At 40.1% G+C, this 17096-nt stretch overlaps 1 protein-coding gene across 2 annotated transcripts in view; it reads left to right on the top strand.

The window, feature by feature from the left end:
* LOC122815197 overlaps positions 1-17096 on the top strand; it is a 366575-nt gene that overhangs the window by 214056 nt on the left and 135423 nt on the right. For both annotated transcript variants that reach the window (XM_044087491.1, XM_044087490.1), the window contains exon 4: positions 12428-12581. In XM_044087491.1, the coding sequence (XP_043943426.1) occupies positions 12428-12581 (154 nt within the window). The remainder of the gene's footprint in view (positions 1-12427; positions 12582-17096) is intronic.

Raw genomic sequence — 17096 nt, 5'->3', positions numbered from 1 at the left:
CTACATGTAGACTTTTCAGTTTGAATTTAATTAGATTTGGTTAAGGTAAAAGTTTATAATAGTTTAATAAATGTTTTACAGCCCTGTGATGCAGCATGATGGGGGGGGGGGGGTTAGGTAGACAAATGCATGTTGACATATTACAAAATGGTTAGAGTATTTAATGCAAGGTAAGGATAAAATTGTCAAGAGGATGATGGAAATTGTAGAAAGAATTAATGATGGAAAATATTAGTATACCAGTGAGGAAAAGTTACTGCAGAGTTCTAAGGTAGTGAACAGTAGCATCGAGGAATAGATCTGTATAGTAGAGATGTTTGGGAAAAAAGGAAGGTGTTGCACATGTAGAGGGTTCGTGACTGAAATATTATTAACACTAGTACTTCTGTCTGTTAAGAAATCAGTGTAAAATGACTGAAATGGTGAATGAAATTATTAAGTAATGCCATATACGGTATATGAGCCTTTTATTCCAAGTTATAACAGTTTTTGATGTCTTTAATTTGACTCCGCACAGAAGGCACCTCATCTAAGAATCGAACCAGACAACCTCGTCCTATGAGGTGGCAATGCTAACTGCTGCGCCCTGTGGCCACCCTCCTGTTTGTATATTATAACTATTAAAATATGATAAATGAAAGTGAAGCAGACAGCCTAGGCATTGTTTTGCACAAAAATAGCAGAGGAACTTAGAGCAATCCAGTGTAGCCAAGAGGGTGTAAGACCTGCATGAGACAGCGTAGGAAAAGAGAATAATGTAGCATTTTATTCATTATAAAACTGGTTTTGTTTTTGTATGCGCATCTGTTTGTTTGTTTGTTTGTTAACCAGATAAGTGAAGTGGTTTATGGGCCATTTTTAGCTATTACCCAGGCCAAAGGCAAGAATAATGTGAAAGTTCAGTGTACATACATACATACAAATAGCAGTACTGTACATGTCATCTGCTCTTCATATATTAATCACAATCAGAGCCAATCTAGTGTATAGAAACATCACTGCAATTACATATTTTCAAACCTACTGTTAATTACCCATCATGGGTGATAGGTAATTTACCACTGGAATTAAAAATAAAGGTATTCAGTATCCTGGCTGATGAATTCACAATGACACACTGGCCTTTAATGATATCAGAACCACAAAAAAAAGAATTGTAAAAATTAATAGTGTAAATAAACAACCAATGACAAAATGAACTGTAAAACAGGTTTAGTGCTTTTGTATTTAATGATTCAGCTGAACAAGCCAGAGTGCTAATATATAAACAAATTCAGAGTGTGAGCCTGTTCTATGACAGATTGATAAAGCCCCATCTATGACACAAGTGACCCAAATTCAGCTAATGGCTCATGTGCCTGTAGGAGCTGGAAGGGGAGGATGGGAATCAGCGGCCACTACTGGCCTGGCCATCATAGGGGGAGGGAGACAGTTCTAGCTCTTCACTTGGGTGATGGCTAATGGGAGCACAAGTTGTTACACTCACCTAGCATGACCCTTTAAGCATGCATGCATGCATGTAAGTTGAGAACAGCATACAGAAGCATGGTTCATGTGGCCAACAGCAGAGAACCTGAGCTCTGTAGCCACCACAAGGGAGGGGGTTTCCCCAATGGGATACAGTAGGCTGCCCCACCAGACAGGGGAGCTCACCCACTCCCTACCACTTGTCTCTCACCACAGAATGCAAACAAATGGGCTAATATACACCTCAGACAGGATTGAAAGGGTCATAGGATTCTACTCGTACCTGTGGTTGCATAGCTCTTACCCCTTCTAACTAATGAACTATTCAGGTGAAGGTAGTAGGTAGGTGGAATCATCAGACAGGTGTGGCATTATAACCCTCTGCTGTGTAATGTAGCACATACAGTATAAGTTAGCAGCTATGCAGTCAGTCATCCAAAATGAGCATCGGAAGTGTGATTTCATGTGTTAGGAGCAAAAGTCGAAGCAAAGAATCGATTGAAGGAAAACATTTAAACTGGTCAGTTTGACAGTTTCCAACTTTTAGCAATCTGGATACTGCGGAAGATCACAGTCAGGTGTATCAGAAGTTTTTGCCTTAAATGAGATGTCAAATACTAATGAACAAAGTGCAGCTTGTTATACACCTTGATTATTTGTGAATATTAGCTTTCGGAAGTTTTCACCAAATTGCTCCCCAGACCATAATATGTATTAAATTAATGGAGTTCCTAAATCAGAAGGTAGGAAGCTAATTTCCAATTAGCACTGAGAGTTGAGAAACTCTAATACTTTGTTCATTTTTATCTTACTTTTCTTTTAACAGAATAGGAAGTTTGATCACGTTTTAAAAATAATTCTTAATTTTGTGTTTGGCACTATGGCGCAGGGGGATGAAGACCTTGTTACTTATGAGCCAGCATTGACAAGTAACCTCGGAACTGGAGGAGATTACAAGGGAGGCTAGCAGTCAACATGTGACACTAGTTCATCCATTTTGTTTGGGGGGGGGGGGGCATTAAGGCTCACTGATACCAGGATGCCTAATGTAGGCTGAGTGGTGTAGCGAGTTTCACCAAATGAATCTGGGCTGTGACAATGGAGTACACTGTAACTGGAGTTAGGCAAGCACAGAAGTATGCATGTCCAGGACCATGGTACTTTTACTGGACTATCAACTGCAGGGAAAGCCCAAGGATTAGGGCTAAGCAGAAAACCCAAATAGCTTCCCAGATGGAAGCCTCTCACAACCAGCTCTTACCTGAAGAGGAACAAATAGACAATGTCAGTCACAGAAGAGCTGTTGGTTTACAGGCAGTGGGAATAAAAAACATATAATAATATGTAATTTTAATTACTAATTTTTAGAAGTTACGAGACTAAAGATTAGTGAATTTATTTAGGGAACTATTTATGGTATAGTGCAGAATTTTTTGAGGGGATGTATCTCAGTTTTGTAAATAAAACATTTATATTTTAGTACTACTTAAATTGGATTTGTTTGTTTGAAAAGTTTCCAAGACAAATGACCTAGCACTGTACTACAGTTACATAAATGATTATAAGAAATAATTACATCTTGGAATGTTGCAGACCAGGTTACCAACTGATATTTGTACATGGGTTACATGTTTAGTTAAGGAGATAGCATGCTAAAATCCAGCATGTCCATTCTGTTCACTAACCCTGTCTTCACAACTAATTCACTTTAATAAAACAAGAGCACAGCACACCTCAGTTAAATGCCCCTGTGTCTGTCATTACAGTATAAAGTGTTGCACCATTCTTTGAATGCTCTGTGATCTGGAGTTAAGATTAGAAATGCTGTGTTTCCCTGAACATAGCTATAGGGGTATTTGAAACATGGTCTTTACTCATCTCCCATTAGGCCAATTATTGAGTATAATGCTCCCTTTTGCATGTATCTGTCCAGACACATGCAACAACTGGAACACCCACACAGACACCTTACTAAAACAATATGTCCTACATGGACCAACTCAAAGCCCCGTCAGTATACTCAGTACCCTACAGGTTGCTACAAGGGGACCTGTGTCTGGCATACAAGCCATCCTCTAACTCAAAACTGATGGATTCACTGCACATACGCTAGTCAAATGGCATCAGAAATACTCACTCTAGGGATCTAAACTTCTTCTGGAGGGACAGGTATATCTCACAGTGGATACTGCTTCTTTGGAACAGACTACCTTTCCACATAAAACAAAGTTTATCCTTGACCATTTCAAGCGCAACTTAGTTTTATAGATGGGGAAAAAAATTTTCCCCAGGATTGCCCCTGTACTATTAATGGACAGAGGCAGCTCCTTAATGCTATATCGCATGAATGGGTCCCCTCAAATCATGTATGGTATGATCCTAATTATCCTTGTTAGGGGTAAAATATATTTGTTGACCATGGGATGGGAAAAGCCAATCTATAATTGCATGGGATACATTATTTTAAGCACAAGAAGGGAACCTGGTTAGGCTTATAATGGATTGTAAGAGCAACTCACCTAATACTCGCCAGTGAACCTATTTATAATGGATGATAAGGCCTGCTCACCTCATACTTACCAATGAACCTATTTATAATGGATGGTAAGGGCAAGGCAGCTAACCTAATACTTGCCAATGAACCTATTTATAATGGATGGTAAGGGCAGGGCAGCTCACCTAATACTTGCCAATGAACCTATTTATAGTGGATGATAAGGGCAGTTCACCTAATACTTGCCAATGAACCTATTTATAATGGATGGTAAGGGCAGGGCAGCTCACCTAATACTTGCCAATGAACCTATTTATAATGGATGGTAAGGGCAGCTCACCTAATACTTGCCAATGAACCTATTTATAATGGATGGTAAGGGCAGCTCACCTAATACTTGCCAATGAACCTATTTATAATGGATGGTAAGGGCAGGGCATCTAACCTAATACTTGCCAATGAACCTATTTATAATGGATGGTAAAGGCAGGACATCTCACCTAATACTTGCCAATGAACCTATTTATAATGAATGGTAAGGGCAGGGCAGCTCACATTATACTTGCCAATGAACCTATTTATAATGGATGGTAAGGGCAGCTCACCTAATACTTGCCAATGAACCTATTTATAATGGATGGTAAGGGCAGGGCATCTAACCTAATACTTGCCAATGAACCTATTTATAATGGATGGTAAGGGCAGGCCAGCTCACATAATACTTGCCAATGAACCTATTTATAATGGATGGTAAACGCAGGGTAGCTCACCTAATACTTGCCAATGAACCTATTTATAATGGATGGTAAGGGCAGGCCAGCTCACATAATTCTTGCCAATGAACCTATTTATAATGGATGGTAAACGCAGGGTAGCTCACCCAATACTTGCCAATGAACCTATTTATAATGGATGGTAAGGGCAGGGCAGCTCACCTAATACTTGCCAATGAACCTATTTATAATGGATGGTAAGGGCAACTCACCTAATACTTGCAAATGAACCTATTTATAATGGATGATAAGGGCAGGGCAGCTCACCTAATACTTTTCAATGAACCTGTTTATAATGGATGGTAAGGGCAGGGCAGCTCACCTAATACTTGCCAATGAACTTATTTATATTGGATGGTAAGGGCAGGGCAGCTCACCTAATACTTTCAACTGATTGAGTATTTTTTATTTCTCTGCATTTTTCCTGTGACTCTTAACCTTGCCAAAAAGCAAGTTCTAGCATTTCTGTGCCTTAAAAAAAAAAAAAACTTTCTTTTCTGCATAATATACTGTTTTTTGCTGTTAAGCACTTTTAAATTTGTTTAAGTCGGTTTTTTTTTTTGTTGTTTAACTGTTGCAGGCTACACACTAAAGTGCGCTAGCCTGTTAAAAGCATTTAAAGTTGTTTTTTTGAAGTTTATTGTATCCTCTGCTTAAAAAAAAGAAAGAAACAAAAAAAATCTTGTTTCCCGCATTTTCTAAGCTAGTCTAGTTCAGTTTTCATGTTCTGCTGAATTCAGGGCTGTGGTATAGGTTCCTGTGTTGCCCATATCCTTACTTGGATAGGAGGAAGTTTCTCTGTTCACCAATGAGAGTTGGGAGCTTTGAGCAGCCTATCTGTCCCTGGAGCAGTGGTTTCAGCCCAGCAACTAGTATTTATTGGCCGTTTTAGACTAATTCCTATCTCTTTCATCTCCCTGCCTTAAAATCCGCATTTGCGCTGTTTTGTGCACCGCTCAGTGCCGGTTAGCTAGGGTTAAACTATTCCAGGCTCCACGAAGTCTGCTCTTCAATTTTTTCCCTTAGAACTAGTCAAACTCTCAAATTAAGCACTCTAACTTTCCTTTTACAGCCCAGCACTTGCTCCAAGCTCTCAGTAAGCACTAATAAACGCTAACACTACACCTCCCCCTTTACTATACAATAGTACAAAGCTCCCTATTCGTCCCTACCGGACAATCAGTAAAACAGTTCATTTAACTATACAGGCATGTCCAAAGGGCAGTTTCAGGTATACTCGCCAGTCCAGCTGGTGAATCTGGGAATCTTGAGACAATGTTACAATTGCAATAACTAAGAGATGAGCGATGCACCACACCATAAAACGTATCTCAACGATTTATTCAGAGAACATTCAATAGTGATATACAGAAAATCCCAAGAAAGAAGAGGTAGCAAAAAGAAAACACACTGCTACCTCTTCTTTCTTGGGATTTTCAGTATATCACTATTGAATGTTCTCTGAATAAATCGTTGAGATATGTTTTATGGTGTGTGCATCGCTCATCTCTTAGTTATTGTTGTGATTTTGCTGAACAAGCTTGAACGGAACATTCTTCTGCCTTTTTGTTCAATGTCACAATTGCCTCATGTACACAGACAACCCTCTCCTCCTTCCAACAAACACAAATGTATGTGAGAGATGCAACTGTACAGCCAAACTGGAGGCCAAGCTCTCTCAAACCAAGGCTGGAATAGCCAGTCAGGAGGAGAAGGGAATCACTTGCACCACACTTCCAGTCTCACATAAAACGGTCATACATGCACCAGCAAACAACACACATAAATACACAAAAACATACTCAGAGACTCTAAATAAAAATCTGCCTAAGCAGAGACCTCCAAAGCAGACATCCAAGCAACTTCCACCCTCAAACAACAACCACGTATCACATACCTCACAAAGTCAGCGTGCCATGCAACCACAGCCCTTAAGGCATAACAACACACCCAATACACTAGTAATAGGTGACTCTATTGTCAGGCACACTGACGTTCCACTCACTAGACTGAACAAGGAGAAGGTTACTGTAAGCTGCCTGTCAGGTGCCAGGATCCACCACATAACACAAGCACTCAGGTCACTCCAAAACAAGTACAAATATGACTCTGTCATTGTACATGTTGGTGTGAATGACCTGAGATGTACCTCCCTGGACTACATGAAAAGAGACATAGAGGAGCTCTCTGATCATGTAGCCCAGGCCGGTATGACCCTGACCCTGAGTAGCATCTTGCCCTCACCAAAAATGATGCCACAGTACAAAGAAAAAATGATCAGTTTTAACAACTGGCTAAGCAATTGGTGTCGTTCAAAGGGGATCCAGTGTCTGTCAGCCTGGGACGACATGCTCGACAAGCCACGCTGCTTTGCCAGAGATGGCTTGCACATGTCACCCTTAGGCTTTTGAATACTGGCCAAGGCTCTTGCCACCCCCACAGTGCCTTTTTTAGGCAAGGCTCAAAAGACAAACCCACCTCCATAAACAACACAAGTAACCAGAAACTGAGGGTAATGCTACTCAATGCCAGAAGTCTAAACCTCAAAATGCATGCACTCGAGGCACTCCTTAGCATGGAGCAAATCGATATCTGTGCAGTAACAGAAACCTGGTTCAAAGCTCTAGAGAGAACCCCAGCATTAGCAGGCTACAACTCATACCATATCTTTCGGCCCCAGAACCTGGACAGAAATACAAAAGGAGGGGGTGTATACATTTTCATAAAGGATACCCACACCTCCAGGTTAGTAGCACAGCACGAGGCCTCAGAGACCATCCATGTGCAACTAACAGTGTGCAAAGCTGCTTTTCAGATTGTAGCTTGCTACAGATCACCTACCTTTTCTCAGGACCCCCACTCTGCATTCCTGAGAACATTGGAAAATATAAAGGTCCTACCTAACACCATGATATCGGGAGATTTCAACTACCCAAACATTGACTGGGATAACTACTGAAGTACAAACTCCTTTGCCCAACGCTTCCTAGAGTTTATAAACTCAAACGCCCTGGAACAGCTGGTCACCATGCCCACAAGAGGTGACAACATATTGGAGCTGATCATCACTAACATGGGGGATCAGTGCTCCACACCAGAGGTAAACCCCTTGCTTTTAAGATCAGATCATAAACTAATCACACTGGACATACACATCCCGACCCCACCCCCAGTCAAGGAAACCACTGTGAAAAACTTTTCAAAAGCCAAATTCACACTTCTCAAGACCGAGGTGGAAAGTTTCAAAGCCCCCTTGCTAAAGGATAATGCTGCCCAAACCACAGAATCCTTTACAAATGCATTCTATGAGCATCTACAGGAATGCATGGATCGAGTCATCCCAAGTAAAACCAAGACTCACTCCTCTAAAAAGAGGAAACCAGTGTGGTGGTTCCCGGCCATAAATAAGCTATACAACAGAAGGAGGAAACTACTACATGATAGAGCAAAATCCCAAAAAGGAAAGGCATCACTGATCAATATTAGCAAAAAACTACAATCCCTCATAAAATCATCCAAGGCCAGTTTCGAAAGAAAAATTGCCAAAGACTCTAAAGATAACCACAAGGCCTTCTTTAGCTATGTCAAGAATCTAGGTGGCAACTCTTAGATATGCTCTGAGCTAGTGGAAAATGGCAAAAAATACACTGAACCAACTGACATTGCCAACATCCTGGCTGACAGGTTCAGTGCAGACTTCACCCCCCCCCCCATCCCCAAAAGTGCCCGTGTCCATCCCAGACGAATGCAGAGCCCCAGACATCACAGACACGCAGGTAAAAACAGCCCTCTCCAAAGCTAAAAACACAGCATCAATGGGACCGGATGGTATCCCAGGCTGCATCTTAAACGAGCTCCAAAAGGAACTAAACCCTCACCTAAATTCACTATTCAAACTCAGCCTTACCACAGGCTATGTACCCAAAGAATGGCATACAGCAACAGTCATCCCGCTCCACAAAAGTGGTGCCACAACAGAACCTGGGAACAATCGCCCTATAAGCCTGACTAGCCTGGTCTGAAAAGCTATGGAGCAAATCATCATGGAACTCATAAACAGAGACATTGGGAACCTGCAGACACTGGACCCTACCCAATTCATCTTTGTTAAAGGCAGATCCTCCCTCCTAAACCTAGTTGACTTCTTTGAAACAGTTACCAAGGCCATAGATGAAGGAAAGGTAGTCCACACAGCCTACCTGGACCTTGCTAAGGCCTTCGACACCATTTCCCACTCTGGCATCATAGATAAGCTCACCAGCTTGAACATTAACCCTTATGTCACGAGATGGGTTGCCAACTGGCTCACGGATAGAACACACATGGTCAGAGTTGCGGGTGCCATGTCTGACTCTAAACCAGTTACAAGTGGCATCCCACAGGGCTCGGTCCTGGGACCCCTCATGTTCGGTATATACTTCTCTGAGGTACAGGCAAGCATGGGAGGATTATGGCTGACCAAGTTAGCAGATGACTGCAAACTGGGGGCCATAATCAACTCTCTGACTGACATAGACATCCTCTAGAAGGGTCTTACAGAGACAGATACCTGGTGTCAGAACCATGGCCTCAAGCTGAATGCCAAAAAATGCATAGTCATCCCCTTTGGGAAAAACAAAGTGCTCATGAATTATCACATAGGTGGTAATCCACTAAGTACAGAAGATGTAATTAGGGACTTGGGGACCCAGGTAGATAGCAACCTCTCCTTTGATAATCACATTGCCAAAGTGGTTAGAAATTCCTTCAATGTAGCCCACCTAATCACGAAAGGGTTCACCTCTAGATCAAGAGAGGTCATTGTGCCCCTCTACTCATCACTCATTAGGCCCATAATAAAGTACAATGCCCCATTTGGAATGTACCTTACTCAACACCTGCAACAGCTGGAAAGACCACAGAAGTACCTCACCAAGAGGATCATGGGCCTCAAAGAGATGCCCTATGCAGCTCGACTAAAGAAACTCCAGGTCTACTCGGTTGCTTACCACCTGCTCAGAGGTGATCTCTGCCTGACGTATAAGGCCATGTCCAACCCAGAATTAATGGACCTGCTCCACCTCAAGAAAACCAAATCTCTTAGAGCCACATGCTCCAGTGAATTAAACCTCAGCGCAACAATAAACAGGACATGCTGGAGTAATAGATTCTTGTCCCAGAGACTTCCCTCGCTCTGGAATAGAATCCCAGTTTATGTCAGGCAAAGCCCCTCACTGACTCTCTTCAAAAGAAATCTTGACGAGTGGATGGGAAATCGTAAATTTACCCCTGGGATCACTTCAGTGGCCCTGCTAGACAGAGGCCCAGGAAACTAATTTAAAAGGGAGGCGAAAGCCAACACATTCTGGCTAGGCTTATAAATGCCCTTGGGCAGATAGCCTAGTACCTACCTATGAACCTATGAACTTGCCAATGAACCTATTTATAATGGATGGAAAGGGCAAGGCAGCTCACCTAATACTTGCCCATGAACCTATTTATAATGGATGGTAAGGCCAGCTCACCTAATACTTGCCAATTAACCTATTTATAATGGATGGTAAGGGCAGCTCACCTTATGGCATAAACTGTCAGGCACTTAGTCAGTTTGGTACTACCTGAAAGACAAATACTATTATGCTGTGCTTCACAATGGCATAGTTAAGCGTATCAACTGGTATTCAAAAGTTTTGAAGGGCAGCCTTGCATTAGTTTATGTACAACTACCTACCGCTACATATCCCCAAATCTTGATTCAAAAGAGGGCTCTGAGTGGGGTCCTCATGAATAATTATTGAACTAGCCTTATATACTGTGCTACTCCCCAAAGTAGCTCAGTGAATGCCATCAATCTTAGCAATCTGAAGTAGTGCAAAGATCAAGCTGGAGGGAGCATCCATGAGGGTAGCTTGGTGTACAGCCTGGTAAGGGTCAGTACTATAAATAAGTAAGCTTGCATAGATTCCATAACTGTTACAAACAATAGCTACAGCAGCAGCAATACTGAATTTGTTTCCATATATTTACTGTACAAAGTCAGTATTGTACACCAAAAATCTTGGCATGCAGGGTTGTGATACAGGCATGCCTAATATGTGGCTCATCACACCCTCCATTTGTGGATCAAGTAAATGGTCACAGACAACAAACAAACAGCACACACTGTATTCAAGCCGCTTATACTTAGTATTTGGCTGTCCAGTAAATGATGAATAGCCATTTCAGCTTTGACATTTTCTCAAGTATCTCTTACGGCTAAACAAACTTTTTCTGAATCCCACTCATGACTTTGTTCCATCTTCTTTTGTTAAAGTTATTTTAATTGCTTTGCCATAAAAATGGCATATATAGCCCTATAATAAAGTCTTTTTTTTCCTTGCATCTAGTGAGACAGACCAACGTCATTCACTGATTTCCAGTAATTTATTTGTGATCTGTCTTCTTGATTCAGTACTCAGAGTCTCAGGCATGAATGCCATTGTCTCACTGAAGGGCCCAGCACTAATGCTGCACTGTAGTATAATCACTGAAGGACCCATTACTAATAATGGCTGTGGTATAATCACTGAAGGGCCCAGCACTAATAATGACTGTGGTGTAATCACTGGAGGGCCCAGCACTAATAATGTACTGCAGTACACTTACTGAAGGGTCCAGCACTAATAATGCACTCTGATATAACAACTGAAGGACCCAGCATTAATAATGACTGTGGTATAATCACTGAAGGGCCCAGCACTAATAATGACTGTGGTATAATCACTGAAGGGCCCAGCACTAATAATGACTGTGGTGTAATCACTGAAGGGCCCAGCACTAATAATGACTGTGGTATAATCACTGAAGGGCCCAGCACTAATAATGACTGTGGTGTAATCACTGAAGGGCCCAGCACTAATAATGACTGTGGTGTAATCACTGAACGGCCCAACACTAATAATGACTGTGGTGTACACTAATAATGACTGTGGTGTAATACTGAAGGGCCCAGCATTAATAATGACTGTGGTATAATCACTGAAGGGCCCAGCACTAATAATGACTGTGGTGTAATCACTGAAGGGCCCAGCACTAATAATGACTGTGGTGTAATCACTGAAGGGCCCATCACTAATAATGACTGTGGTGTAATCACTGAACGGCCCAACACTAATAATGACTGTGGCATATTATATATGGGGCTATCATTGTAAGCTGCAAAGCATGACATTAATTTGTGGCTAGTATATAATAAAGTAACTATCAAAAAGCAAAGAGATGTAATTTCTGCATGAATAATGCAGAGCTGTTATGAGATTATCTATGGTGATTGGGTATGTTTAAATTTACTTACATGCAATTAAAGCACATCTTTTTGACTCCCCTTTTGCCAAAAATGGTAAGTTGAAAAATAGTAAAAAAAAAAACAAAAATATAACCCTTCTGCCCCAATAAATTACATATATGAACTTCATGGTTATGCTGTAGTAGAGAAAAGAGGAAAACCCCAAAAAGCATACCACCTGCATACAAAATACAGTACATTGTGGTGAAACACACAGCAACATTAAATCCTCAAACTATAGCCGCTCTACCACCAGTGCAGTGACCACCTGTAAGTATGTCATAGATTTATAAGTACCTTGCATTGTAACTGCAGTATCTTTGGATGCTTACTTCTTGCCTTTGTCTAACAATCTCATTGTATTTCTGTGTGTATGAATACATCTTATAGGATCACAAGAATGGAAGAAGCCAGTTGGAAAACACTACCAATGGCGACTTTGTAAAGGACAGCAGTGGTCAAACATTGAAAACGACTGGATCATAGAGGCCCAGTACTCAATGCCTGAAGTCAAAGGGATGGAAATTTATAACACAAAATATGGGTAAGGATGTGAGTAATGGAAATAAAGTGCCATAATTCTAGCAGCATTTGTTAATATTCCAAGCCATCGTCAAGTCATTCTTTGGAAAAATATTTTTTTTATTCTGAGGACATCTTGAATGTATTTTTGTGCCACTTTTCAACAAGATGTTGTGTAAAAGCTCACAGCTGCATGTCCAGCAGGTCTTTCTGTTGACTTTTACAGTAAAAAGTACTTTTTAAATATAAGTTGTAGAAGAACTGATATGGGACAGTCAGATGTCTTAGCCCCTGAAGAATACAGTGCCATGCCAAAATGTTTTTTTACTAATGAATGCGAAATAAATCCAAATCCTGATCTCAGAAATTAAACAAAAATGAGTCAGCATTTATTAATGTCATATTTTTCTCGCATTCTCTACAGTGGCATTTACTATTACTAGGGTAATACCTTATATTGACACAAAGAATATTGTTGTTGTGCCATGCCACCATGTGGTGACTCCATAGACAGATGTCCTGAGCTGTGTTCTGTCTTCATTGTGATGACTAATTACTAACAGCAGGGGATCCATCACTGTAGTTGTTGTACTCTGGCATTATGGGCCTTCTGATTTTACTTTGACCTTGTCAAGCATAATGTGATTTTGAATTATCTTTCATGTCTCATAATATGTCCAATGTAAGGAAACTAAAGTTTGTAATCTGATACTCCAGGAATGCTTGGGTTTTAAAACCTACAGTACTGATTTATTTGTTTTAGGGCAGCCTATAGTATATACAACCACAAATAATACCCAGCCTCCAATTTGATATGAGAAGATATTCCATTTACAAGATAATTCAAATGAATGTGTGTCTAGTAATTTCAAAGTGTAAATACTGGGACTGCAAAGCTATGAAGCTACTTATTCATTTTTGCCAACATTAGTAGTGGCAATATTTACATCTGGTCCTGTCCTTTTAAAGTGTCAGTTACAGCAAAAAAAAGGTAGTTCCTGCACGTGAGTAATGACAGCTGTTAATGTTATAGGCACTCTGAAGACATGTCTAAATTGTACAAGAGGAGGGAATAGAACATTGAAAAACTAAATATCCAATTGTACATGGCAAACGATCTTAGATTTTGTGACATTTGCCCTAGGTTTCCAATATGAACTGAAACCAATGAGGGGACTTTGGAACAATTGCAGAATTAGCCGATTAAAAGAGAATTTACTATCTGAATGCCATACCAAAGGCAGAAGGAAACCCACACAAATATAGAAGCAAAGGAACAGAGGAAGAATAGTATGAAAGTGATCATGTGAACCATAAGATGCTTAGTCATATACACCTGTAAGTGGACATACATAAATGTTTGTGCCTCCCTTTTCAAGCAAGCCAATCTCCCAAATAATGCAGGCTGTACATGAAGGCTATGTTGAAAAATCTGGATCCAAATTAGAAGTAATTGCTAACTGATGGTATTAAGTTAAAGCAATAATTAAAATACACTAAAATGTGGAATCCAACTGGAATGCCTTGTAGAACTTACAATGGATATAAAAAGTGTGCATACCCCTGTTAAAATTCCAGGTTTTTGTGATATAAAAAATGAGACCACAATAAATCATTTCAAAACTTTTGCCACCTTTAATGTGACCTATAACTTGTACAATTCAATTGAAAAAGAAACAAATCTGTTAGGGGGAAAATATAAAAAATAAAAAAACGTACAATAAGCTGGTTGCATAAGTGTGCACACCCTTAAACTAATACTTTGTTGAAGCACCTTTTGATTTAATTACAGCATTCAGTCTTCTTGGGTACATACCTGCCATCAATTAAAGAGACTCTGATTAACCCTAAATAAAGTTCAGCTATTCTAGTAAGATTTTCCTGACATTTACTCAGTTGCTTGCTACAGCAAAAGCCATGGTTCGCAGAGAGCTTACAAAGCATCAAAGGGATCTAATTTTTGAAAAGTATCAGTCAGGAGAAAGGTACAAATAAATTTCCACAGAATTGGATATACCATGGAACACAGTGTAGACAGTCATCAAAAAGTGGAGAAAATATGGGCCAACAGTGACGTAGCAAAGAACTGGATGTCCCTCCACAATTGATGAAAAGACAAGATGAAAACTGGTCAAGGAGGCTGCCAAGAGACCTACAGCAACACTGAAGGAGCTGCAGGAATTTCTGGCAAGTACTGGTTGTGTACTACATGTGACAACAATCTCCCGTATTCACCATATGTCTGGTCTATGGAGAAGAGTTGCAAAATGGAAGCCTTTTCTTACACAGAAAAATATCGAGGCCCGGCTAAAATTTGCAAAACAATACATCAAATCTCCCAAAAGCATGTGGAAAAATTTGTTATGGTCTGATGAGACCAATGTTGAACTTTTTGGCCACAATTCCAAAAGGTATGCTTGGCGCAAAAACAACACTTTGCATCATCAAAAGAACACCATCTCCACGGTGAAGCATAGTGGTGCAGTATCATGCTTTGGGTTGCTTTTCTTCAGCTGGAACTGGAGCTTTAGTCAAGGTAGAGGAAATTATGAACTGTCCCAAATACCAATCACTTTTGGCCCAAAACCTTCAGGCGTCTGTTAGAAAACTGAAGATAAAGAGGAATTTTACCTTTTAACACGACAATGACCCCAAGCACCCCAAGCATACATCCAAATCAACAAAAGAATGGCTTCACCAGAAGAAAATTAAAGTTTTGGAATGGCCCAGCCAGAGTCCAGACCTTAATCCAATAGAAAATCTGGGGCGTGACCTAAAGAGGGCTGTGCACAAGAGATGCCCTCATAATCTGACAGATTTGGAGCACTTTTGGAAGGAAGAGTGGGCAAACATTGCCAAGTCAAGATGTGCCATGCTGATGGGCTCCTTCCCAAGAAGGCTTAATGCTGTAATTAAATCAAAAGGTGCTTCAACAAAGTATTAGTTTAAGGGTGTGCACACACAACAAAGTATTAGTTTAAGGGTGTGCACACTTGCAACCAGCATATTGTGCATTTTTTATTTTTTATATTTTTTCCCCTAGAAGATTTGTTTGTTTTTCAATTGAATTGTACAGGTTATAGGTCACGTTAAAGCTGAGAAAAGTTTTGAAATAATTTATTGTGGTCTAATTTTTTTATATCACAAAAACCTGGCATTTTAACAGGGATGTATACAATTTTTATATCCATTGTAAATGCTGTTTTTAGGCTCCAATGAGTGAAAACACATCTGTGATTCAAAGAAACCATCCCTACAAATTCATATTGTAAATTTGTTTTGTGGTTGTCACACAGTAGAAACATAATGGGGATGACAATGGATGCAGCACTGTATGGTGATGTGCCATTTTCTTTTTGCAGGGATGATACATAAAGATGCACAAAGGAGAAGAAAGGATGTTTTTCTTTTTGCAAGTATCTGACAATGGGAGACAGAGGGACATTTACCTGCCAAAGTCACTTATTTTGAATTAATCAGTACTGTATTGAAAAGGAATGTCTTTGACTGAGTGACAATGAACACAACACTGCCAGCTATGTTAAGAAAATGACAGTCATGAATCAGAGAGTTGTACAGACAATACTAGGGAAAGACACATTCCCACAGTCACCGAAAATGTTCACTGCCACAACAAATGCAAAAGAAAGCATGTCCACAACATTTCAGTTAAAAATGCTACAGATGTGTCATTATGCTCAACATGTGGAAACACAACTGCCACATAGTGCTTACCCATGTATAATGCACAGCATCATCGTTAATGTCAGTAGATAAAACGATGTATTCAGAGTAACCTCTTCACTCTGGACACAGTACATGGCTGATGTTTGTGTTTCATCTAAAAGTAGTGAACTTAAATATGGAATTACTCAAAGCTTTATAAATAGACAGATAAAAGGGCAAGGGTCTCGTACTTCATGCTAAATTTCCTCCCATTTTATAGCGCAGGCTAATGTACAGTGTTCATAGGCAGTACACTGTTTTCTTTTGCCGAGGCAGTTGGTGTCACCTGTGAATGCTGTTGTTACAGTAAGTGACTGTAGGGGAAGTCAACAATTCAGTAAGACCAACTTTCTAAACATCACATTTTTGTTTTATTTTATTTTGAATTTGTTAACCTGGGTAGAACACTGATCCCAGCCAACCCATTTAGTCTCTGCCTGTGAAAAATGCATAACATTATATACAGAGAGAATGACAAAATGCAATATATGCATATATTAAATAGAAAGTAAATATTATAGTTGGCTTCAGAGTATAAAGGCAATAGCACTAAATGAGATTATAATCAGACTGACTAAACAAGATGCCTAGATGCATTAAGTACAGAGTGGCATCAGAGTCGGTATGCTGAAAGAATCACCATCAAAAGAGAGTCAGAACAAGGTGCATAGACCAAAGAAGGAAATGAAGAAGTTACGTTGTATGACAGAGAGATAGCAGTTCCATTTCCCTGGGGTTTTGCAATATTCTTTTATATGTGAACGAAAAGTGGAGTAAGGGAGAGAGGGAGATTCCCATACTTTGGGACCAA

The sequence above is a fragment of the Protopterus annectens genome, chromosome 11.part0 (genome assembly GCF_019279795.1).
Source record: "Protopterus annectens isolate FY-2018-M chromosome 11.part0, PAN1.0, whole genome shotgun sequence".
NCBI classification, from domain to species: domain Eukaryota; kingdom Metazoa; phylum Chordata; order Ceratodontiformes; family Protopteridae; genus Protopterus; species Protopterus annectens.
Note: the sequence above shows the minus strand (reverse complement) of the source record. Positions and strands in the feature narration are given on the sequence as shown.